At 41.4% G+C, this 27148-nt stretch overlaps 1 protein-coding gene across 3 annotated transcripts in view; it reads right to left on the reverse strand.

Annotated features, from left to right (window-relative positions):
• LOC132366899 (contactin-associated protein-like 3) overlaps positions 1-27148 on the reverse strand; it is a 158163-nt gene that overhangs the window by 12668 nt on the left and 118347 nt on the right. The window contains exon 6 of one of the 3 annotated variants that reach the window (XM_059924354.1): positions 9347-10109. The exons of the other annotated variants lie outside the window; for them this stretch is intronic. Within the exon in view, the coding sequence (XP_059780337.1) occupies positions 10071-10109 (39 nt within the window). The 3' untranslated portion in view covers positions 9347-10070. Of the gene's footprint in view, positions 1-9346; positions 10110-27148 lie in introns of those variants that run through there. 3 annotated transcript variants of the gene reach the window in all.

Here is a 27148-nt window from a genome sequence, read left to right on the forward strand (position 1 = left end):
AAATTTACAATAATTGAAAAAAAATTTTGTGCTAGCAAAAGTATCCAAGAGAGAAGAATCCAAGCCAGGAGCAAAGACATTATCAAATTATTCATGAAATAATAATGATAATGATGTTGTGTGTTTGTGGAGAGCTTCCCATAAATGACGCCCTGAGCCAAGCACTTGGCTTAGATCACCTCACTTAATTGTCTCGACAGCGTAATCACTCTCACCTAAATATGAATTCAATCAGTCTGACTGGTGGAAATGCAAGGAAGAGTTCACTGATGTTCCCTGGTTTATAAAGAAAACTGCTTGTTATTACTTCTCTTCTGGATTATTTCACAGACATTAGATCGAAGTTTTAGAAGAAAATTCCCCATTTTAGTTGAGCAGATCTTCCCATGTGTTTATCATGTCTTAGCTATAAAAATTTCAGAAATGCAAATATATAATGTAATATAATATACTCTTTACAAATAAGTAAAAGCAAAGATTTATCTCATTCACAAAAATGCTAAAAAAGCAAGATAGCAGAATTAATGCTTTAAACTTAACACCTGACTACTACAGGCTACTACAGATGAATAAACGTCTATAGAAGACAAACTACAGGGACTCCCCTGGTGGCGCAGTGGTTAGGAGTCCGCCTGCCAATGCAGGGGACACGGGTTTGAGCCCTGATCCACGAAGATCCCATGTGCTGCAGAGCAACTAAGCCCGTGCACCACAACTCTGAGCCTGTGCTCTAGAGCCCGCAAGCTCTGCAACATGAGAAAGCCACCGCAATGAGAAGCCCGCGCACTGCAACGAAGAGTAGCCCCCGCTCGCCTCACTATAAAGAAGGACTATATGATGAACAGCATCAAATTTATAATCACTGGGCAAACCATGAGGTACGATTTGAAATATACTAGAGATGGTCAGTGTCTTTCAAAATATCCCTTCTAGTCTTCCCCATAGTGTCGAAGGGGCCACCATGGCATTGAAATATTGATTTACTGTGAATCTCAAAGACTTTTCAATCTTAAAAAGTGTCTTTCTGAAATGGAACTACCCTTTGTGGCATTCTTTTTTTTAAAAAATTAATTAATTAATTATTTTTTAAAATAGATCTTTATTGGAGTATAATTGCTTCACAATACTGTGTTAGTTTCTGTTGTACAACAAAGTGACTCTTTTAAGTCAGGGTCTCTCATCCGTTTATTCATCCAACAATATTACTTGAACCACAATTGCCAGCAGGCGCCGTGTAAGGCTCTGAAGAGGATGGGAGACAGAGGCAGAGCTTTCCTAGGAAAGCTCACATTTTCACCTCCTTTATTCTCACCTGAGAGCAGCTGACACAGAAAGAGCAGGAGAAAATGTTGATGTCTGAGTAGGTAAGAGGGAAAGGACAGAACACTCTCTTTGACCGCCTTACTATGAGCTGCCATGGGCTGGCTCTGTGGACAGAACATAAAACATGTGGCAAGACTGTGCTGGGGTAAGTGGTTTCTACATGGACTATTTCTAAGACAGTGTTATGCTCTTACAATTTCTCACTTTCATTGTATAACTGTCTCTGCTCTGAGTACATTTCAGAGAAAAATCTTAGGTGAGCATTCAAGTAAAGCAATGAAAATGTACTGCAGTGTGACCAAGCGGGTATTTTAGCGATTTATAATTGTGCCTCTAACATATAAAATGCTCTGCACTTCACAAGTTGGACTTGTTAGGAGGCAGATAAATTCATGAATGTGTGCAGTCTCTATTATATTTCTATCCTGGACGATTTTTCTTAAAGATTTTTATAGCTGCATAGGAGGTGATTTTAAGAAAAATACTTTGACTACTTTTTTCATGTTAAATACTCACTACAAATATTGTAGGAATATTCAAAGATAGAATTCTCCTGTTCACCTCCTGTCTTGAAGAAGCTTTTACTTTGTGTTTTTGAGTGACATAAAGTCTCTTTGACTTTGTGTTTGAAAGTGACATAAGTGTGGTTAGGTGTCCTGATACAAGGATGGCATTTTCGGTTCCGTGCCTGTCTCTCAAAGGTTCAATGAAGCACAGAGGAGCAGGTGACTTCCTTACTGTTTCTGTGTGGGCTCTGCCTGTCCCATCACTGAGTCTGCCTGTCATCCTCGTGCAGATGGGCAGGCAGTTTACAGGCCCCATGGGGTCTGTGTCCTGGTTTCAATGTTGGACCCATTAGGAGAGCCCTGGGGGACCACATGAGTTGCCCGCAGGGTCCTACCTGAGCTCAGGGGAGCAAAGGGGGACATTGAGGGCAGTGAGAGCTCTCAGCACCGCTGCCCCTGGGCTCCCTCCCTGGAGGTAGTGATGAATGCCCAGACCTAAGAGCCTTCTGTCCATGTTTGCTGCCCATATAAACTTAGTGAGGCAGTGATGAATTTGTGGAGAAAACAATACTTTTTTAAGTCCAAAGAACTAAATTAGAGTTCCTGACCTGTTGTGATTCCAACTTTGTATACATCTCTTAATCTCCATGAACCTCCATTTTTCTGCGCAAAAGAGAGGTAACAGTGATTGCCCTGACTACCTCCACGATGGAAGATGTATTGGTGTTTTCCGTACAATGAAAAACTATACAGGAGTTCCATGGCCGACGGTTTGTAGAATGAGGCAAGGTAGAATAAAAACAGTGACAGAAGGAACAAAAACAGAAAGACGGGGTGTTCTTTTCTTTTAAACAATAATGAATTCACTGAGGAGTCTGAAAAGCTCCAGGAGCTGGGTGCTGCAGAGCCCAGCGGACACCATGGAAACCTCAGCGGGATGTCCAGTGTTTCAATGTTGCATCACCGTTAACTAATAGGAAGCCAGTTTCCTCTCCCTAACTTTCGGAGAACTAAGGATTGTATATTTTGGAAAATAAGGTTGAAAATGAGAATAAAGAGTGAAGATGATTGGATTGTAAATTTTTTTTTAAATTTCCTATTTTCCTGCTGCCTCAACACCCAGGGGACCAGGTGCGTGGGTGTGCCCAGGCTGCTTCCTGCCGCAAGATTCCCTTTTTGCCCTCCCCGACTGTGACCTAGACATTCCAAGAAACAATGAAATCTCCTCAAGCCTTGTTTCTGCTCCACCCAGACTTGCCCAAGGTCCTCACTCTCTCTCGACTCCCCACCTGCTAGGTGGCTGCTGAATGGTGAGGTGCGCCCTGTCTTCTCCTCTAGGACCTGTGAGTATAATAAACCCTGTAATTTCTTCTGCAGAAATATTGCAGTGGCCCTTAAAGACCCTACAGGGGGGACTTACTCCCCCATTTACAATGATACTGGCAGCAAATGGAATTTTAATTCCAAATGTATGTAGTTTGGGAAAGCTAGATGATTTCCTATACAGACTATCTAGAAGGTTCTGTTGGCTCCTAGACACCCAATAAGCTATTAGAGAGTCTGCTTCCTGGACCTTGGCTCACAATAGCTCAGTTTCTCAGGCCCCATCTTTATTTTCATTCTCCCCATTTACACTGGCGCTTATGACTGTCAGCCATGGTTTATGACTAATAAAACCCTATTGTGTAAAATGCACTAGAGTGAGGACCTTGCACAACAGGTGATTTAGGCATAAGAAGCTATCCTTCTGCTATATTCTTTTAAAATACTGAATCATTTTTTAAAACATGAATTACAAGCTGTCAGGCATGTCAGTCATGCACACGCAGATATGCAACTAAAACTGTACAGGTGTATCCCTCAGATTGTTTAGTGCTTAGAATTTATTTTTGAAAGACATTTTGTGCTAAGTGAATGTAATCTAACATATAATTTTGGTATGTTTTACGAAAGGCACAATCATACTTCTCATTATTATCATTTAATTAATACGAAAAGAGTTAGTTTGGCTTTTGCTCAATTTTGAATGTGATTTTTAAATCTCATTTTATTAATTTAGATGAACTATAGAACTATGGGGGCTTCCCTGGTGGCGCAGTGGTTGAGAATCTGCCTGCCAATGCAGGGGACACGGGTTCGAGCCCTGGTCCGGGAAGATCCCACATGCCGCGGAGCAACTGGGCCCGTGAGCCACAACTACTGAGCCTGCGCGTCTGGAGCCTGTGCTCCGCAACAAGAGAGGCCGTGGTAGTGAGAGGCCCAGGCACCGTGATGAAGAGTGGCCCCCGCTTGCCGCAACTAGAGAAAGCCCTTGCACAGAAATGAAGACCCAACACAGCCATAAATAAATAAATAAATAAATAAATAAATAATAAATAAAATCAAAAAAAAAAAAGAACTATAGTATATCATAGTATCAGCAATTCAGAAATCCTCAATGCAGTTTAACTTTCAACCTGTTCCAGGAGGATTTAAGGGCATCATAATGTCCCAGGGCTGTAAAAATTTGCTTGTGGATGTAGTAACCATACGCTTATCTCACATACAACTTTTCAGTCTTAGAATTAATGGTTTTTGTGAATTAAAAATTATTCTGCAAAAATTAGCATAACTGTCCTTGCCTTTAAGCATCACTCTGGTGAGCTGGTATTAGGAATCATGAGAAGAAACTTGTATCAACCCTGCCCCCCACCACTGGTTAAACTACAATATGCTCTATACACCGTGAATCACTTCTTTTAAGAAAGTTATCTTATGAGATGGCAGCTGCTTATACCTGGAAATGTAGAAAATACTTCACTCACAACGTTTACGGAGACTAACTGATGAGGAAACACCCACGGCAGAGACAAATGAGACGGAGCTGTGCGCTCAGGGATGCACGGGCTGGGATGCAGGAACCGAAACTAGCACCAAGGGGCCCCTGACCTGACGTGATTCTGCAGGGAATTGCAGCAGATACGTTTGCTGGGAAATCAGGCAACGCTCAAGGAGGAGGAGGCTGCAGATTTGTAATTTAATAACGAGGAATTTAAACTGTTGCCACAAGAGGAGGGGCATTTCTGGTAGAGCAAACCTCCATGCAGAGGCCTGGACTTGGAAGAAGGCGGCACACTCTCCGGACAAGCAGGATGCTGGGCGGAACTTGGCTGAAGTTTAGGGAACAGGATGGTGAGAAGAGTCTGGGGAGTCAGGTCAGGGCCACTCTGTGAGGGGCCCTGAGTGTGAGAGTAAGGAAGGGAGACCGCAGTCCCCAGGCAAGGGGGTGCCCAGGGAGGCACGGGGGAGAGGGGGGCATATGCCCACCTTCTCTGGGGGCAGATGCCTCCCCCCTCCCCAGGCCCCACAGGGGTGGGAGGCGAGGCTGGGGGATTTGCTTCAGAACACAGACGGGAATCTACTGTTATAGACTGTATCTGAAATGAAGAAAATTAGTAATTAGTAATGAGTTAAAATAGAGATCATTTCATTTGGAATTAGACAAATCCTTAAAAGGTGCTACATACACATGGAAGTTCATTTATCTTCTGGTGCTGAGTCAGGTTTTGGTTTTAGTTTTGTTTGTTTTCCCTTTTTTCTAACCAGCCACAATGAAATCAGGGCTGGGGTAGAGTTCTCAGTAGCAGTGACTGCATTCCGGAGGGAGGGGCAGTGAGCAGGGTCTCACCTCCTCGCCTCGATGCAGCTCACCGAGCTCTCAGGGAGGAGGGCGAGCTCCCTGCCGTCTTCCGCGGTCCCGAGCCCTCGTCCTTCTCCAGCCCGAGGTCAGAGAGGTGAGCGGTCCCTCCTTCCTCAAGGGCACAGCCCTGCCTTCCCCTCCTCAGGAGTGTCTCCTGGGATGAGCCCTGGGTGTGGGGCCCTGAGAGGCTGCCCCCGGCAGCTCCCTGCAGTACTAAGGCCTCCTCCCAGCGTTTGCCAGCAGCTTCCGTGCTGGTGCTTGTTAGGGCTGCTGGGCTGGGAGGACGTGACCCACAGAAATGTGTCATTTAGTGAATCCACAAAGTGGCATCACTCAGCCCGGGTTGTTAGGATCACGTCCAGATGGCCCTCAGGAAACATCTGATAGAAATTGGTAAGTGTAGGTCACCTGAAATGCACCTAGAGAGAGGAGATCCTGGGGCAGGGAAGGGCTTAGGGGACGGCAGAGCCAATGATAGCCAGACACAGGATAAGATAAGGCCTGGGTGGGTCAACAGGGAGACATTAGATGAAGTCATTAAGGGAGCTCAGGGTCAGGTCTGGTTTCTAACTGTGATACTAATTTTTTATCAAATCAAACCCTGGCCATGTACTTCCTATGTGGAGTGAAGGCTGCCTTAGAAACTGGCATGTTTTTATATCTACAGTACTTCTCTCACTTCCTGAACAAGTATTGGCCTGGGAGCACGTCAGTACCCTTTATTTTTGTGGGGTGTCCAGGCATGCAGTGTTCCATTTCCAGCAGCATCGGGAGAGACTGACACCACCCTCAGCAGAGGGAGCAGAGCTGTGTTTGAGGGGAAGCATCTCCAGTTATACAAGGTCAACTGGTTCTCTGTAAAAAGTGACAGTGTCCACGTGCAGTCCTAAGGGCCCTTTTATCCATCACACATGACAGGCTGGCAGAGTAAAGACTCTTTTCTTCCAGCAGTGATGAGAATATGTTCCTGTTTTGATTTAAGTACATAACCAGAAACAGACTAAAAAGGCATTATAGAAACTATAGAAATGAGTCAAAGATCTACAACAACCAAGCGAACGCACCATCAAAAAATGTCACATTTAAAAGGGTAGGAAACCTGTGGCATTTTTTAGTCACTTTTTAGTGCAGCTTGAGGAAAGTGGCAGCCAGATCCCCAGCCCCCTTTTGCAAACCTGAGAGAGAGCAGACTGATCTGCAATGTTCTAACCTGTCTGTGGGCTGCCTAAGGACTGGTCTTTTGACACCTAACTCAGAGTTCAGACAATCAAAAATGGCTCAGATCTCAGAATAAGGGAGCCATGGGAAGCAGCGGGTATGATTTGTAAAAATGGTTGCAAAGGTAACTATAGACCCACAGACACCAAGGACAAGAGATTACTGATTGAGGAGTACAATAGGACAGCTAAGGCCCCAAGAGTAAGCAAGAGTGAGACTCTTAGAAAAGCAAGACATTTAAAAGCAGATGTATAAATAGGAGAACTGGGGGAAAAAAACACACGCACTGGTCCAGAGACAACACAGGTCTGAAAAGACCCTAAGACATCACATTAGGCTGATTACAAAGGTCTTCCCCTGTGTAGAGCAAGTATAAGAAGACTGGGAGAGGTGGCTGTTTTTTTAAAATGCCCAGTTTTCAACAAAAGATCACCAGGCATACAAAGAAACAGTAAAACTAGGCTCATTCAAAGGAACAAAATAAATATCCAGACACCATACCTCAAGAAACAGGTTTTGGACTTACTGGAAAAAGATTTTAGAACAACTATCTCATGTAAGCTCAAAACGTTAAAGGAATACACCAACAAAGAACTAAAGGAAATCAAGAAAACAATGAAATGAAAATGAAAATGAAAGCACAACTTACCAAAACTCATGGGATGCAGGGAAAGCAGTACTTAGAGGAAAATATAATGTAAAAGCTTACATTGAAACAGAAGAAACATATCACAATCAGCCACCTAACCTTACACCTTAAGGGACTAGAAAAAGAAGAACAAATTAAATTGAAAGCTCAAAGAAGGAAGGAAATAATAAAGATTAGAGCAGAGATAAACAAAGAGAGACTAGAAAAACAATAGAAAAAATCCATGAAACCAAGAGTCTGGTTCTCTGAAAATCAACAAAATTGACAAATCTTTAGCTAGATTGACTAAGGAAAATTAAAAAAAGACGACTCAAATAATTGAAATCAGAAATAAAGACAAAGACATGGCTACATATTTAACAGAAATAAAAGGATTATAAGAGATTACTATGAACTGTACACTAAAAAACTGGATAATCCAGGTGAAATGGATGAATTCCTAGAAACACATAACTTACCAAAACTAAATCAAAAAGAAACAGAAAATTTGAATAGACCTAGTAAGGAGATTTAATTGGTAACCAAAAGTTTCCTGGCAGAGAAAAGCCTTGGACCAGATGACTTCATGGATGAATTCTACCAAATATTTAGAAGAACTAAGAAGAACCAACACCAATCCTCTCAAACTCTTACAAAACTTAAAGGAGAAGGAACACTCTCTAACTCATTCTGAGGCCAGCATTTCTCTGATACCAAAGCCACATAGACACTACAAGAAAAGACAACTGTAACCAACATCCCTTATAAACAATGATGCAAAAATCCTCAACAAAATACTGGTAAATCAAATTTAGCAGCATATTAAAAGGATTATGCACCATGACCAAGTGGGATTTATTTCTGGAATGCAAGGGTGGTTCAATATATAGAAAACCAGCAATGTCATATACAGTATTAATAAAATGAAGGGGAAAAGCACAGGATCATCTCAACTGATACAGAAAGAGCACTTGACAAAAGTCAGCACACTTACATGATAAAAGCACTCAAGAGACTAAGAATAGAAGAAACTACCTCCACATAATAAAAAGCCATATATGAAAAACCCACACTGAACATGATAATTTTTGGTGAAGGTTGAAAGCTTTTCCTCTAAGATCAGGAACAAGACAAGGATGCTAGATTTTGTCACTTCTGTTCAACATAATACTGGAAGTCCTAGCCAGAGAAATTAGGCATGAAAGACATCCAAATTGTAAAGTAAGAAGTAAAATTATCTCTGCAGACAACATGATTTTATATGTAGAAAACCCTAAAGATCCACCCCCCCCCCCAAAATTGTTAGAACTAATCAGGGAACAATGTTTCGGGATACAAAATCAAAACACAAAAATCAGTTGCAATTCAATACACTAGTAAGGAACAATCCAAAAATAAAATTAAGAAAGCAATTCCATTTACAACATTATCAAAAAGAATAAAATACTTTGGAATAAGCTTAGTCAAGGAGGCAAAAGACTTGTACTCTGAAAACTACAAAACATTGCTAAAAGAAATTAAGGACACAAATAAATGGAAAACCATTCTGTGTTCATGGATTAGAAAACTTAATATTTTTAAGATGTCAATGTTTCACAAAGTGATCTACAAATCATTTTCAACAAGGGTACCATGTATTCAGAAAGGACAGTCTTTTCAACAATTGGTGCTGGGAAAATTGGATATTCACATGTAAAGGAATAAAATTGGACCCTTACCTTACACCATATACAAAAATTAACTCAAAATGGACCAAAGTCCTAAACATAAGACCTAAAACTATAAAACACTTAGAAGAAAACATAGTATAAAAATTTCATCACATTGGATTTGGCAATGATTTCTTGGATATGAAACCAAAAGTACAGACAACATAAGCCAAAATAGATAACAATATAACATATAGCTATAAATGCTTACATTGAAAAAGAAGAAATATCAAAACATAACAACAGAATTTAAAACTTGGATACATCAAAGAACATTATCAACAGAGTGAAAAAGGCAACCAATGGAACAAGAGAAAATATTTGCAAATCATATATATGATAAGGGGTTCACATCCAGAATATATAAAGAACTTTGTACATCTCAACAACAAAAAAATCAATCTGATTTTAAAATGCACAAAGTACTGCAATAAACATTTATCTAAAGAAGATACACAAATGCCCAATAAGCACAGAAAAAGATGTTTGTTAGGGAAATACAAATCAAAACCATAGTAAGATACTACTTCACTCCCTTTAGATTGGCTATATATTTTTTTTTAATGGAAAATAAGATGTGTCGGCAAGGATATATAGGAAACTTCGTGCACTGCTGGTAGGAATGTAAAACAGTGCAGCCACTTGCAAGACCGTTATGGCAGTTCTTCAAAAAATTAAAAATAGAATTACCATATGATCCAGCAATTTCACTTCTGGGTATATATCCAAAAAAGTTGAAAGAAGTGTCTCAAGGAGATATCTGTACACTCATGTTCACAGCAACATTATCCACCATAGCCAAAAGGTGGAAACAATCCAAATATCTACCAACAGATGAATGGATTAAAAAAATCTGGGATATACATACAGTGGAATATTATTCAGCCTTAAAATGAAGGAAATTCTGACACATGCCACCGAATGGATGACCCTTGAAAACATTAAGTGAAATAAGCTAGTTACAAAAGAACAAAAATTATATGATTCCACTTATATGAGGTATCTAGTCAAATTTCTAAAGCCAGTAAAATGGTGATTGCCAGCGCCTGGAGAAAGAAAGGAAATGGGGAGTTAGTTTTTAATGGGTAGCAAGTTTCAGTTTGGGACGATGAAAGAAGTTCTGATGGATGCACTTGGAGGGCATTGTGCTGAATGAAAGAAGTCAGACAGAGAAAGACAAACACTGTATGATATTACTTACACGTGGAATCTAAAACCTATAACAAACTAGTGAATATAACAAAAAAGAAGCAGACTCACAGATATAGAGAACAAACTAGTGGTTCCCGGGGGGAGGGGGGCAAAAAAAGGGTGGGGAGTGGGAGGTACAAGCTATTGGGTGTAAGAGAGGCTGCAAGGACGCATTGTACGACACGAAGAATATAGCCAATATTTTGTAATCACTGAAAATGGAGTGTAACCTTTAACAATTGTATACAAAATATACACAGTAAATATTAGTTGTTTTACCTCTCAAAAAAATTCTGAAGATGAATAGTGGGGTGATAGAGACACAACAATGTGAGTGTACTTAATGCCACTTAAAATACTTCAAAGGGTAAATTATATGTTATGTATATTTTACCACAAGAAAAATTTAAACAAAGTAAAAGTGCATTTTCATTTAGGTGAAATGTTAGCAATGAGACCCAGACTGATACAATGAGAAACAGAAAGTTTCCTGCCTATGAACTCCCTGTGGTACTGGGAAACTCTACTCGTCCCAGCCACTGCTGCAGATTTCCTGGGCACTCTGGGTGGGTGCCACCACGCCCACCCTCAATTTCATGTCAGTGACACAAAGTCCATTGCGACTGTACCTTGTTTGGTGTCACGCGGTGGCAGGACAGGACAGGACAGAATTTCTCAGTTCTTACCAGGGAATATAGTCATCATCAACTTCACACAGTGAGAGTCTCAAATTGCCCACAATCTTATCTAGCTCTTGCCAGCAGGAACACCTTTTTTATCTTAAGGTAATGAACTCTGAATCATTAATACAAATCAAGAGCTGAACGACGGAAAGTTACACACCCATGATTCAATCAAGATAAACGCCGAGAGGCCACGTGCTCCCACCCCCTGTGATTTGGATGCTTATATTACCCAGCTATGATGAGCGAGCCAGTTCTGACTGAAACTGCTTCCCACTGAAAACGGGTAGCGGAAAGTCTCCCAGGAGATTGTCTGTTAGGCAGCTTCCCCACTGTTTCTTGGGGAACACAGTGCAGTAAACAGATCATCTCAGGGGGCTGTCAAATAGACAAAACAGGAGTGAAGGTAACAAAATCAGCCCTTAGCTAACAACGTAAACTGGCATTAAGAAGAAGAAAATGGGGATTGAAAGAAAAGTGTTACTTGAAAGTAATAAAGCCAAAATCAGGAGAAAAAAGCAGAAAGCAAAACCAAAGTAAGTGTAAATGAGAAAATAAATTAAAATGAAATTTGAAAATGACCTAACAACTTTCTAATAGAGAGAAGTGAATCCAGTCAAGCTCTTCAGGCTCCAACCTGGAGGCAGGTAAAGTGAGGTGTGAACAATCAAGGCCACTTGCTTCTGTTCTGCAGGTGACAGCTGAGCTAGGACCCTTACCTGTGCACCTCTCCCCTGCATCCTCCTTTCATCCTTTCTCCCCTTCCCTGGTTGATTCTGGGCCTAAGGTAGTTCTTGAGGACCAGGCATTGGGTTCAGATCGATTTAGAGAATAATATACATCTTGATGCATCTTGAGGGCTTCCTATGACTGAGGAAAGGACCAGTAAAGGACAAAGACTCAGGAAAAACTGATGCTCAGAGAGGTTGTGTCCAGATAAGAGGGCAGAAAAGCAAAGCCTGGCCTGGAACTGCTCTGTCTCTCATTTCCCTGAACCAAGACGCCCCAGGTCGTGAGCTGAGCAAGTCCACACCCCTTTAGGAAGCAGGGAATGCGTTTTGTCCAACGCTGAACTCCTCATCGCTGGCTTCCAAACCTGGCAGGAACATCTGTGTCTATTCTACATCTCACTCCCAGTAGGGAGACAGAATTCACAAAGGCACCAAACAATCCAGCATCTTTGTTTCTATGTGGAACCTTGAGCAAAGATGGCAGATCCCTAAGAACAGAGCCACAGCCTGGGCTGGGACAACAGCAAAACCACAGCACATAGGTGTCCATTCAGGATCCTGAGGTCAGCAGTTCTCCAGGTCTTTTCTGACCACTGCCCTTGGGTGCACCCTCACCTCCTAAACCCAGCCCTAAGGTGACCCAGACTTGCCTCTGCCCCACCAAGAACACGATTGCATTGTAAAGTCTTCCTCCCTCTCATCCTCTCTTTCTTCTGTGTGCTCTGGGAATCTATCTCACTGCACGTAATTAATAATAATAATAATAAACAGGAAAATAAAGGGCTACTTCAATCATACCTTAGAATATTCCAGAGTAACACAGAAATTGACCATTGTGTAACTCTGAGCCTCAGTTTCTTCGTCTGTAAAATGAAGACACTCAGGGAGAAAGATTAAATGATATGATGCACCTCAACTGCTTAAAACCATGCCTGGCTCACAATAAACACTCAGTAAACGTCAGACACCAACCACGGTTCTTCACCTTGACACAAACTCCAGCCTCCCTTTCTAGATGCCACTCCTTGTAGTACTCAGGGGTGTTGTTTGCTCATTTTCTCACATTCCATTTGCCTTGGTGTCCAGAGCATTTCTTATCAATTTCTCATCAATTCCAGATTAATCTTCTTCCCTTACAAAAAGTGGGCACAACAAACAAAATGAGAAAGTGCCTCTTTTCCTTTATGATAAGCATCGTTTGACTATAGCCACCTCTGTCCTTCCAGGCCACTGTCATGTTCACGTTGAGATATATTGGAGTTCTTACTCCGGAACCTGTGAATGTGAACTTATTTGGAAATCTGGTCTTTGCAGAAGTCATCAAGTTAAGATGAGGTCATGACAGTGGACCCTAATCCAATATGACCTGGGTCCTTACAAGAAGAGAAGAGACATGCACAGAGGGAAGATGAAATAAAGACACAGAGGGAGAACACCCCATGACAGTGGAGGCAGAGATTGGAGTGATGATCTACAAGCCAAAGAACTCCAAGAATTACTGACAACATCATAAACTAAGAGAATGACCTGGAAGAGATTCTCCCGAGACCCTTGCCCTGCCCATGCCCTGCCAAGACACTGATTTTGGACTTCCAGCCTCCAGAATTATGAGAATAAATTTCTGTTGTTTTAAGCCCCTCATTTTCCAGTACTTTGTTACAGCAGCCCTAGGAAACTCATACAGGGAGAGATTTAATTCCTTTCAGTTTAAAGGTGCCCTGTACTGTTTGACAGGGGAGGGTTTTCAAAAGACCCTAGATATCACAGTCAGGTTCCTTTAATAAGTGACTCATGTATTTATTATTTATTTAATCTAAGGATAGAAAACTTATTGGCGATGTAATTCACTGACCATTTCACTTATTATTACTTGGGTATATATGGATGAAAAAGTGTTGCCACAGTAATTTTGCATTCCATTCTGACGATATTTTTTGGTAACTCTCAAATTTTCTTCCAATATGTAGGAGCTTTTCCTATGTCTGAATTTTCCATCAGTGGGAACTTTAGCTAATAAAGCATTTGCTGCAGCATACACAAGAGCTCCCCAGGGATCTCTTTCCACTGCTCAAGTGATTTTTCTCTTCTCTCTCTTCTAAAAAAGAAGGATACTGAATCATTAAAATGTTCAAAGCTCTGAGAGGAAGATAAGCCATTCAGGTTGAATGATTAAGAACATTAAAAAAACACAAAAGAGAAGGCAGGAGTTCAAATCCAAATAAACTTCATTTGTCTAATGCACATCAAACATTATTTATTTTGAACTTCTCTCCCTTGGCCATAGCTGTAGTGTGAGGCTAAGTTCTGGTATTTCCACCACCTGCCCTTCTTCTTTCTTATGCACAGCTCCTTCTAGAAAAATGCCCTGACCTTCGACTCTTCTTCAAAACTGCTCTTCCTTAGCTCTTAACTGATCCCTCCTCAAGGACAAAGTGAAAGGTAGAGTATGCCAATAAAATAAGCAGAGGTTTTCAAGCATACCACAGGGTAATTGGGAAAATGACTGGAAGATGAGTCATGTGCTTCAGGTCCGGAGCTCACCCTATAGGTATTTAGGGTGCATGGCAGACAGATGCACTCCTGTCCATGCATCCAAACCAATGTAATATAATCTCAGAGACAGCTTATCCTTTTATTTTTTTTTTTTATTTTATTTTTTTTAAATTGAACTGATTGATTTTATCCTTTTTTTAAAAAATAAATTTATTTATTTATTTTTGGCTGTGTTGGGTCTTCGTTTCTGTGCGAGGGCTCTCTCCAGTTGCGGTGAGCTGGGGCCACGTGGGCCTCTCACCATCGCGGAGCACAGGCTCCAGACACACAGGCTCAGTAGTTGTGGCTCACGGGCCCAGTTGCTCCGCAGCATGTGGGATCCTCCCAGACCAGGGCTCGAACCCGTGTCCCCTGCATTGGCAGGCAGATTCTCAACCACTGCGCCACCAGGGAAGCCCTAGCTTACCCTTATATATGCCAGAAGAAAGCCACCTCACCATAAAACTCTTAGAAGAGAACATAGGCAAAACATTCTCTGACGTAAATAGTACCAATGTTTTCTTAGGTCAGTGTCCCAAGGCAATAGAAATAAAAGCAAAAATAAACAAATGGGACCTAATCAAACACACAAGCTTTTGTACAGTAAAGGAAACTATAAACAAAATGAAAAGACAACATACGGACTGGGACAAAATATTTGCAAATGATGCAACCAACAAGGGCTTGATTTCCAAAATATACAAACAGCTCATACAACTCAATAACAACAACAACAACAAAACCCAATTGAAAAATGGGCAGAAAACCTAAATAGACATTTCTCCAAAGAAGACAAACAAATGGCCAACATGCACATGAAAAGATGTTCAACACTGCTAATTGTTAGAGAAATGCAAATCAAAACTACAATGAGGTACCACCTCACACCAGTCAGAATGGCCATCATTAAAATGTCTACAAATAACAAATTCTGGAGAGGGTATGGAGAAAAGGGAACCCTCCTACGCTGTTGCTGGCAATGTAAACTGGTGCAGCCACTCTGGAAAACAGTATGGAGGTTCCTGAAAAAACTAAAAATAGAGTTGCCATATGATCCTGCAATCCCCCTCCTGGGCATATATCAAGAGAAAACTATAATTAGAAAAGACACATGCACCCCGATGTTCATTACAGCACTATTTACAATAGTCAAGACATGGAAACAACCTAAATGTCTATCGACAGATGAATGGATAAAGAAGACGTGGTACACATATGCAATGGAATACTACTCAGCCATAAAAAGCATGAAATAATGCCATTTGCAGCAACACAGATGGACCTAGAGATTATCACATTAAGTGAAGTAAGTCAGACAGAGAAAAAGAAATATCAGATGCTATCACTTCTATGTGGAATCTAAAATACAACACAAATGAATTTATCTAGGAAACAGAAACAGACTCACAGACATAGAGAACAGACTTGAAGTTGCCAAGAGTGAGGAGGGCTGGGGGAGAGATGGATTGGGAGTTTGGGATTAGCAGATGCAAACTGTTATATATAGAATGGATAGACAACAAGGTCCTACTGTATAGCACAGGGAACTATATTCAATATCCTGTGATAAAACATAATGGAAAAGAATATGAAAAAGAATGTGTATATATACATAACTGAATCACTTTGCTGCATGGCAGAAATGAACACAACATTGTAAATCAACTCTATTTCAATCAAATTAATTTTTAAAAAAGAAGAAAGTCACCCAAAAAGGTTTTCCTTAAGTTGAAATAGTACTTACTCTTATCTATATCATCTAAAAGCCTGTATTAGGAATATATTCACTGTGGAAATGACTTAGAATCTACTTACATGAAGGAAACTTAAGTCTAAATCCCAATTTGAGCTGAAAATCTCAAGTAAGTAATGAGTATATTTTTTATGTTTAATAAAAAGGCCATATAAATGGTTTGACTTCTAACAGTTAGTACACAGATCTTATATTTGACATAATTTAGGTCGAGTGTATAATTTGGGAAACAAGATCAGCACAAAAGCACCATGAAAGAGAAAAGACGATAACTGAAAGCATTCCAAACACCAGCACAGAGAGACTGAGCGTCGTATAGTTCATGGTCATCCAGAAAGACATCTGAGAAATGGCACCATTTTGGAAGCTGTTCACGTGGCAGAGACACGGCTTAGTGAATACTGCCTCGGTTTCCCATGAACCTCCCTATGTGCTACAGGTAATGCAAAGGGTCCAGGACGGATGATGCTGCAGGCAGTGGGCTGCCTTAGAGGATCGAGCACCACGCTCGGGGGATTCACTGCTCTTGTAATGAGAAGATGCAGACCTGCTCCTTGCCTGGGGGAGGCTGGCCTCTCATCTCTCAGGCCTGCTGTTTCTCTAGCACATCCTTAGAATGGCCTGGATAAAATGCAGCTAGAGCCTTCACTCTTAGCCTATCTAGAAAGAGCACACAAGCACTCAGGGTCCATGTGGATTGCATCTCCCCACATATCTTGAGGCTATTTCAGTGGGTAAGGGAAACACTATTTAGGGGAGGATGCAGAGAAATTGGAACCCTTGTGGAAATGCAAAATGGTGCAGCCACTATAAAAAACAATATGAAGGTTCCTCAAAAAAAGTAAAAATAGAATTAGCATAATAAGCAATATCATCATCAGCATAATAAGCTCCAGCAATTCCTCTGCCGGGTATATGTCCAAAACAACTGAAATCTGGATCTTGAAGGGATATTTGTATACCCATGTTTATCACAGCATTATTCGCAATAGCCAACAGGTGCAAACAACCCAATTGCCCGTAGATGGATGAATAGATCTCTTAGTCCATTCAAGTTGATATAACAAAATACCACAGACTGGGTGGTTTACAAACAATAGAAATTTATTGCTCACAGTTCTAGAGGCTGACAGTCTGAGGTCAGGGTGCCAGTAAGTTTGGGTGAGGGCCCTCTTCTGGGTCTCAGACTTTTTTTTTTTTTAATTTAATTAATTTATTTATTTATGGCTGTGTTGGGTCTTCATTTCTGTGCGAGGGCTTTCTCTAGTTGCGGCAATTGGGGCCACTCTTCATCACGGTGCGCGGGCCTCTCACTATCGCGGCCTCTCTTGTTGCGGAGCACAGGCTCCAGACACGCAGGCTCAGCAATTGTGGCTCACGGGCCTAGTCGCTCCGCGGCATGTGGGATCTTCCCAGACCAGGGCTCGAACCCGTGTCTCCTGCATTGGCAGGCAGACTCTCATCCACTGCGCCACCAGGGAAGCCCTGGGTCTCAGACTTTTGTTGCATTCTCTCATGTTGGAATCAGGTAGGGATCTCTCTGGAGCCTCTTTATGAGTCACTAAGCCCTTTCTTAGTGGAAGACTTAGTCACTTCCCAAAACCCCCTACCTACTAATACTATCACCTTAAGGGGTTAGGATTTCAACGTATGAATTCTGGTGGGATACAAACATTCAGACCATAGCAACTGATAAACAAAATCTGGGATATACATACAATAGAATATTATGCAGCCCTAAAAAGAAGGAAATTCTGTCATGTGCTAATAATATGGATACTCAAGGACATTATGCTACTTGAAATAAACCATCACGAAAGGACAAATACTGTATGATTTCACTAATATGAAGTATCTACGGTAGTCAAAATCATTGAAACAGATAGTAGAGAGATGGTTGCCAAGGGCTGAGGGGATGGGGGAGGGAAATTTGTGTTTAGTGGGTTTAAGTTTGCTTTACAAGATGAGAAAGATCTAGAGATCTATTCCACAACAATGTGAATATACTTAACACCACTGAACCGTACACTTAAAAATGGTAAGGATGGTAAATTTAATGTTATGTTTTTTTTACCACACTTAAAAAACTATTTTGTATTTCCTTTGCTTTTTTTCCTCTAATCCTTTCAAAACCTGGTATTGAATTGAACAGCAATATACGCATGTAGTTTAAAAATACCATTCATCGCGTACTCATGGCATATCTTTACCCAAAATGAGAAATGCTATTAATAATTTATCTTGTATGCTTCCAGAAATAGTCTATATATATTTACATGCACATATACGTATATGTTCATCTTGGAAATTTCTAATGGAAGCACAATAAATACATCCCTTTTCCTAGCTGTAAAAAAAAAATGTTTCTTAAATCTCATTATGAATAAATGCATTTGATAATCTTGTACACATGAAACTTATATAATGTTTTAAACCAGCGTTACCTCAAATAAATAAACAGATCAATTAATTAAATAACCTCATTGTTTTCAAAGGAATGAATTCCATATAATACTATATTATTCCATAAAATGGAGTATCGTAATTTCTTTGTGTTCACCTATTGCCAGAAAACTGGATCTTGACTGTAAACAATGCACTTAGTTTTCTTACAGGCACTTTCTGTGCACCTCTGAGTGTTCCTGTGGGACTAACTCCTAGAAGTGGAATTGTTACTTGGTGTAGACGATATATTGACAGGACTTAAAAGCATTACTCCTTTTGGGCTGTCATCTTCAGCGCTCTAAATAGCGGGTGCTTTTGAACACTTAAGTTTATAGAAATTGTCCTCCAAGGACGTGCATAATGCTGTGATGAACATGGGTGTACAAACATCTCTTCAAGATCCCGCTTTGGGTATATGCTTTGGGCATATCCCCATCTTATGCCATTTTATGCTCCTACCAGCACTGTCTGAGAGTGCTTGCTTCCCATGCCCTGAGGAAGAGGATCCCCATCCTGTATCATCACTTTATTCACCTCCAACATGAATCCTCTCTACTGTGCTAAGGTGGTTTGAGTGTGGGCCCTGCAGCCAGACAGCTAGGGTTCAAATCCTTGTTACATCACTAACTAGTTCTGTGATTTGAGGATAGTGAACTTGAACTTTTCATGCCTCAGTGTCCTTTTCTGTAAACTGGGCATAAGAGGGCTGTTGTGAGGATGTGTTTAATAAATATGTATAAAGCGCATGAAGCAGTGTCAGGCACTCACTAAGTGCTCAGTATAACACTTCTTATTGGTTTAATAGTTTTCTTTAAATTGATTCTCTTTTTAACCTTAGTTTTATGCTAAATGCTATGTAATAATATCATAGATCAGATGTATACTATCTATATCTTATTCTGAAAGACATCAAATTACATGCATACATTTAAAATGAAAAGAAAGTTTTTCTAGGACACAGTTTGAAAAGGACTGTCCTAAGCAAGAGTATTAGCAAAGGTTTTGTGGAGTTCAAGTGGGAGAGGTTACATTGTATCACACTGATGTTGTAATTTTCATTTCTTCATACTGAATCCGTACATCATACCTTAAATAGATACAAAGTGGACTAGACCAGGGGTAAGCAACCTAAACCCAGAACCAGCTGGCTGTGTGGCTTTTTAAATAAAGTTTTATTGGAACACTGCCACACTCGTTCATTTACATATTGCTTCTGGCTACTTTCACACAACAGCAGAGTTGAGCAGTCACAACAGAGACTGCATGGTCTACAAAACCAAAAATATTTATTATCTGTCCCTTTATAGAGAAAGTTGGCTGGCCCCTGGTCTAAACCAATATTTCTCTCTGTCTGAGACCCTTAAACATGCTTGAACAGCATCCAGCTTCTCAACTGCTGCCCTAGTCTTAGCCACTCTGAAAGTTTGAGGTTTGCTGATGAGAAATTCTCAACATCTCAGAGTTTTGAGACTGTGATATTAATATTAAAAAAAGTACTCAAAGCCTGTCTTCCTGTTTTGCAAAATTTTTAAATTTCATCATTGCTTTTGTCTATACAAATATATAAAATGTGGTCTGCATCAAAGGCAGAAAATTGTTCTAAGTGTTAAGTGGCATAGGACTGCAGAGTGCAGAAACCATAGGAGTTATCAAGGGCTGTGAACACAGCAGTGCTCTAAACACTCCACCTCTGCTGTGGGCCATTTTCGCAAGATCCCAATTAGTTTGGTACCAAACCACTTGAGTCTTTTATGTCAAAACAACAGACCCAGGAAATCACCCATGAATAGCCTGAAGTACATAACCATATCTGTGCCTTCTGTACATTTACATTATGTGTGCAAATTGTAGAATTTGTAGACTTTGACTGTCGTTCCCTATGAGACCCACTATTAGTACAACATCCTATGACGCTAAGCTGCCAGAACTGCAGTCACGAGGAAGAATTTCCATGAAACCCTGGTGAGATGCTCCCTGGGCTGTCCTGCCTTCCACCTTCCCAAAACTTGGCTCTGCAGCACTTCCTTTCAATGAGTCTGCTGCCGGAGCACCTTTTTTGGTAAAAATTCACTTTTTCCATCATTTACTTTTCTTGATCAAAAACAATACTTTTGCCATCTCCCAAATGAATAAAAAAGTCTACTTCTAAAGCTATTTCCCCCACAACTCTGCCATACTCTGTTCATATTACTGTTTAAGATTTACCTTTTTCATAAAATATATCCTAATTTCCATATATCTCTAATAACACCACTTCTGGAACTACTTCATTCCAGGAAAAGTAAAACTGTAATTTGTAAGATGTCTCAAGAGTTGCTATTTATCCTGCTGCATATTTAAAATTCTACTCACCACCACACCCCTCCCTCCCAACCTGATAACACCTGGCAATTCAAATGAGCAAAATCGTTACTTTTGCAAAGCAATAAAGTAGGTACAAAGGATATCAGGATAAACAAGCTGTAGCCCCTGATGCCAGAATTGATGTGAAATAAGCACGAGGTGAATAAATATGGCAAAAGAAAAGTAATACTTGAGAAATAAAAATGAAAAATCCTAGGAGTAGAAAAAGAAGGGCGTGTCTACACAATTTTAGTACAGAGTAAAAGGGATTTGAGTGAAGGTTTTCAAGTTGGGAAGGATTGTAATCGACAAATGGAAGGAAGGACGCTCCACACCCACCGAATGCAGCTGACCCTGGCAAGAGGCAGTTGTTACTGGATCCTGGGTTTCCAGGGACCCATCGGTTACTTTGTGGTAGCAGCTCAGGTGTCTCATTCACTTCTCTGCCTCAACCTTTTCAGCTGCTCTGAGAGTTTTCGACAGACCAAATCCAGCTTTTATCTCTATTGTCACTGAGACCTGCAATGAAGGGCAAATGGAACCACCTCTCTCTCAGGTTCAGTAGGGCATCGTCCTTGTACAACTTTGTGGGGAAGAAGTGTTAAGCCTCTTGTTACACTTAGGCTTGGCACCGAAAGCCTCCCATCACACAAGCAGCATCACACAGTTGGCTAAGTTTTCACTTAACTAACCATCTGGGTTGAGGTCTGTTTGAGAACAGCAACTTTTCCTTAACTCAATCTAACAACTCCTTATTGAGAATCTGTTATAGGCCTGGCCCTCTGAGGAGATTAATCCCTGACCTAATGGCTCTCAGAGCCCAGAAGGGGGAAGACATGTACAGAAAATTCAACTGTGGTCCACAATGGTAAGTGCAATCAACAAGACTGTCCATGGTACAAAGTCACTGCCTCGGGGATCAATGCGCTTGACGTAATGAGGTGAATGGTTAGGAAGGAGAGGGCCGTGTCCCTGACAAGGCCAAGTACATGGAAGAGATCGATACAGAATCATTGAAATGCTGCTCCTATTCTGCCCAAAACCACCCAGACTCAGAGCCAAACTTGAAATCGGCAAGCCTGGAGCTGGCACAAGCCTCAGACAGCCAAGGCACACTCTGCAGACCCTTCTTTGCAACCTCTTACCTGATGTGGTAGGATGGACCCTTCTTTGCAACCTCCTACCTGATGTGGGGCTTGGCTCTGTTGAGTCATCAACTCATTAGCAATAAATGTATTAACCTAGACCTGAAATAAACCAACATATATTTAAATGACTGAATTAGCAGGAATCTCTGTCAAGAGAATTTCCGCTCCTTCTACCAATAGAGCTTCACACTTAGCAGAGTGTCTGCTTCCTTATGTACAAACCCTCCTTATCTCTGAGTCCAGTTTTTCTTATTATGATTTGACACTGTTCTTATCCCTCTTTATTCTGAAACTACACAGTCATATGATCTTTCTATTTATACCAAGTAAACGTAATTCTTTTAAACCTGAATCCAATATTCTTTATTAATTTGATTATGCAATATTTCAAACATCCCCCCAAAACAGATATGCATGTACTGATAATCTAGATTTATTTTAACAAGGTAAATATTTTGCCATATGTGCATCAGCTCTTTCTCTTAAATAAATGAAGTGGTGCAGGTATAACAAACAGTCCCCTTCCCAACCCCCATGCTTCCAGTATTTCCGTGTCTTTTTTCTGCCCTGCAAATTTGGGGTAACCTTTGTTGCTCTCTTAGAGCACTGTGAGATTGTTGTGAATCTTTCAATACAATATTAATTAGCCTTATTAATTAGTCTACTTGGTGTTCTAGGTTGGAAATGATCTAGAGAAGAACAAAGGTTCAAACGATTTGCTATGTCTATTTTATATTCATTTAAGGACCTACTGCTACCTATTTTTCAAGGCGAAAGAAATCTATTAAATAGAATTATTTATACTAGAACTTATGTTTATTTCAAGTAATTTCTTTTCTTATTTTTCTCAAATATATTTTGCCAGTCCTTTCCTAGAAGAATGCCTTTTTCACACAAAGGGCCTGCGTAGGAAGAAAAATGCACTTAAATTCTAAGTTTAATTCAATGCATTTTGAATAACAATTTCCATCTTAAATTCATAAAGGATATAACTTCTGAATTAGAGTTCTGATGAGTTTTTAATAGGAAGAATAAACTCCTAATGAATGCAGAGTACAGCGATTCAGGAAATATTATAGTTCTCAAAGATAGGACTAACTTTAACCACTTGATTGTTATTCACTGATAACAATGAGAAAATACCTGGGCTCCGCCCCCCTAGGTTGGTGACTATCAGGGAGAAAGAGGGTGTCTTGCAGTCAGAGGGCACTGGAGCAAGCTTCCTGAGGCCCTGTTACAGAGAGCATCACCTGTTCAGGCTAACACGTGCGTGGGATAAGCTGCATCCTAGAGCAGGCGGCACAGTCTCCTCTGATCCAGGCAGCTGGAGGATAGTTAAGGGGCAAAACAATTTCCCCCACAGATGGGACTTGGTTCATCCCAGTCAGTGCTTCTCACAATCTAGCTTGTACTGGAATCCCCTGCTCATCTTGTTAAAATGCAGATTCTATTCAATAGGTCGGGGTGGGGGCTGAGATTCCATATTTGTATCAAGATCCCGGGTGATGCTGCTGGTCCGTAGGTTACATGTTGAGTAGCAGGACTCATAGCAATCTAGGTCCTTTAATTCATAGAGAAAAAAGGAAGGCGAGGAGTAGAAAGATAAGATGTATACGAAGAGGAAAGCAGAGAAATAGAAAAGAAAGCAAAAGGTCATGGAGAGAGAGTGAAAGAGAGAGAGAGAGAGAGAGAGAAAGAACAGGAAATTTGATAATATGGCCCTCCCAGCATCCCTCCCTTCTAAGTGCCCCCATTAGGGTGGACATCAAGTCTTTACATGGCCCCACCCCCCAATCCAGGGGCTTCGGTGCTAAGTGTAGGGTGGCCTGGGAGCCGTCCTGATCAGATCAGCTCTTCACAGGTGGTGAGATCTGAGACTCCCCTCAGCCAGAGCCAAGTAAGTCCGAGCATTTCCTCAGATTTTTGAACCAATATAGGAAAATGAATGCCAGAAGCTAATCCACAGAAGGCACAGGGCAGGGCTGCCTCTTAGTTACAGCCATTCCAGAGACCCAGCTAAATCCTCCCCTTCTCCGTGTGCTCGGATTCCCAAACTACCTAGACTGATTCAAGTGGATTTTCTAGAATTTGTAACAATACAGATAGAAGAGGGATATAGGGGAAAATGGAGAGAGAAGAGAGAAATAAGGAGAAAAGTATTTAATGAAAGGTGAAAAAATAGATAAGGAAAGAATAGAAGGATAGAGGAGAAGAGGGAGAAATAGTAAGGAGATGAGAATGAAGACAAAGTATTGATAAAATAGAAGAAAAAACACCCAGGAATTGCAGGAGGAAAGGTCCCCATGGCCAATAGGGACCCAGTGGTCCCTGGGCCCGATAAGCCTCAACAGAGGACACCATTGCAGTGGACACCATTAGGCACAGTCTCCCGAGAGGAGAGGGGGGTATTGGCCTGGCTCTCATTGAGTCAGCCCATTGTTCCCAAACAACTGGAACGGGGAGGGAGGAGAGACAGAGTCAGGGCAGGCAGGTGGTCTGGGAAGGACAAGGCTTGCTAGAGGGTCCCAAGAAGACCAAATAGGTGCCCAGGAGGGTGGTGATGGAGCTGCCCCAACACCCCTCTAGAATACTGCCAGTGCTCTAGGCTGCCCACTCATAGACCTCTCCTGCCCACCAGGGATGCTCACAGACCCAGACTCAGAGCAGGACAGTGGTTGGCGCCCACACCTCTCCCCAGCCTGGTCCAGAGGCCCCCAGGGAGCTCAGAGCTCACATTAGCTTGCAGGTAAGAATCCTGGTTCGCAAGGGCTGCCCCACAAAATTCTTGTAATGAATCTCAGAGTCACAGTAGATTGATGTAAGTGTTGGCTGACATATTCTCAGGGAAACAGTAGAAAATAAACATTAGTGAGCTCTGTCAGTGATCACTGATCTGCTGCACTGCTCACTGCAATGCTGTTCTATGATCCTCAGCGTCCTAAGACTCTGGCCACTTCCTGATTTAGTTGGGCTGAAGTTGCAAACTCATCTTCTAAGTCCTATGGACGTTTAGCACCAAGCTTGGTCAAGCCACCTGGTTTACTAAATGACCGATATAAACCATGATTGTTCACATCGTATAGGAAATGCACCCCTTCTAAACTTGTTCAAACAGTGATACTTCTTCCACTACATTTCAAGTGAGGACATTTACTCTGCACATCAAAAGAGTTTGTATGTCCTGAGATGTAGTGCATCCCTTGGTGAGAGATGGTGATGCCTTTTCTGTCATGTAAGACACATGCCTATATTTCCATTTAAATAAAACCCTTTTGGAATGTATTTCACAGATCTGAGTATTTGTTTAATTTTTTTGGTTATTTTCACATAGAAATCCCGTTCAGCCATGGAAGCAGTCACTCATTAAGAAAAAATATTAAAGTGGAACATATCACCAGTGAAGAACATAATTTCTTGTTTTAAGAAAGTCAATTTGGATAACTAACCTTCAGTAACTGGACCTGCAGTCCTCAAATCCTTTAGTCAAAGACTCTGTGGCCAGCCATGTCTCAATTTTATAATTTTGAGAATTTAGAGAGGTATACATTGCATTTCACATATTAATTAATATTCCATGGCAGACATGTGGCAAAGCATATGGACAACTTGCCCAAAGTAACATAAGTAAAGATCTTCTGTCTTATTATCATCTCATGTCCATTTTCAGTAAGCAGTTAGGATAGACCTTTTTCTCAGAGTTTTCAGAATTTGGAAAGAGTTAACATGTATTAGCGGACAGAGTTAGCACAGACAGCAGATAGACCCAGAAGAACAAGAAAAGTCACTTAAAATAATTATGACAGGGAGAACATCCACAAAACTTTTAAGGCCAGAGAAGGAGTGCTTGATTTGGACTTTCTTATAAAAGTAGAAGGAGGCTTCCTGAGAAGAAAGCCAATACACAGTCTTTCTTGCTGGGGGTCAAGGTTACATCAGCGAGGCCACAAGCTGGGGACACTGCTGTGGGTGAGAGCTACACTAGTGATGGCGGGGCAGCAGCCTCTCAGGGGGGACACCTGTGACACACCAACTGCGAGCAGGTGCTCAGATACCCCTGCAACATGACTTCATATGACTCTGGAAAACATCTTCAGATCCAATGAGAAACGTGTTTGCTAGGAAAGGATACCAAATGCATTAAGAAAAAAAAAATCAGAGATGTATAAATACAGTGGGGTGGGCAGAAAGGCCTCAAAGATGTCCAGGCCCTAAAGAAAGGAACTGTGAATATGTTACTTTGCATGGCAAAAGGGACTCTGCAGATGGGATTATGGTTAGGAAGACTGTCCTGGATTACCCAAGTCGATCCAGTCTAACCACATGAGCCCTTAAAGTAGAGGACTTTCTCCAGCTAGAAGAAGAGGAAATCAGAGAGGTGCAGCAGAAGGAGAACAAGAACAAAGAGCGATTTAAAGATGAAAGGGACTTGACCCCCTGCTGCAAGAACAGGCCACACAGAAAGCATAAGGGATGTGGGAAACCTCTAGGAGCAAAGACCAGCCCCCAGCTGGCAACCTACAGGAGATCAGTGTCTCAGTCCTACACCCACAAGGAAGTGCGTGAGTGTGTATGCAGAAGCATCAGGAGGGCAGTCCTGACTGCTGCCCTCTGAAAGGCCTGCTTGCAAGGCTGGCCCATTCCCAAGACTCTAATGAGAAAGGTGGCTTACTGTGCCTAATGTTTGCTCAAACACTGTGGTTCATACTCAGTACCTGCCTTCCTTCTGGGAGCCTGGGATTTTGTTACACGCAAGGCAGAGGGTGCCTACATGACCAGCCCCCAGTACATGAGCTCAGCTGGTTGGTAATATTCCATGTGGGTTTCTATAACTCACTGCTGGGCGATTAAGCTAGTCCCGTATGACTTCCCTGGGAGAGGACTCTAGAAACCTGCGCCTGATTTCCTCTGCGCTTCACCCCAAGCACCCTCTTCCTTTGCTCATTTTGCTCTGTGTCCTTTCACTCTGCTAAATCATAGCTGTATGACTACACACTGGTCCTGTGAATCCTCCCAGCAAATCATGGAACCTGGGGAAGGTTCTGGGAATCTCCAGACACCTTGAAGGACAAGTCTTCCCCAGAGCCTCCAGGAAAAATGCCTTAAGCAGAGAACCCAGCCAGGTCTACTGTACTTTAGACCTACAGAACTATGACATAATAACTCTGTCTTGTATTAGGTCACTAAATCCATGAAAATGTGTTAAAGCAGTGATAGGAAATTAAGTAAATGGCACCATGAATAAACATATTACTTTCACTA

Source organism: Balaenoptera ricei, chromosome 6, assembly GCF_028023285.1.
Source record: "Balaenoptera ricei isolate mBalRic1 chromosome 6, mBalRic1.hap2, whole genome shotgun sequence".
NCBI classification, from domain to species: domain Eukaryota; kingdom Metazoa; phylum Chordata; class Mammalia; order Artiodactyla; family Balaenopteridae; genus Balaenoptera; species Balaenoptera ricei.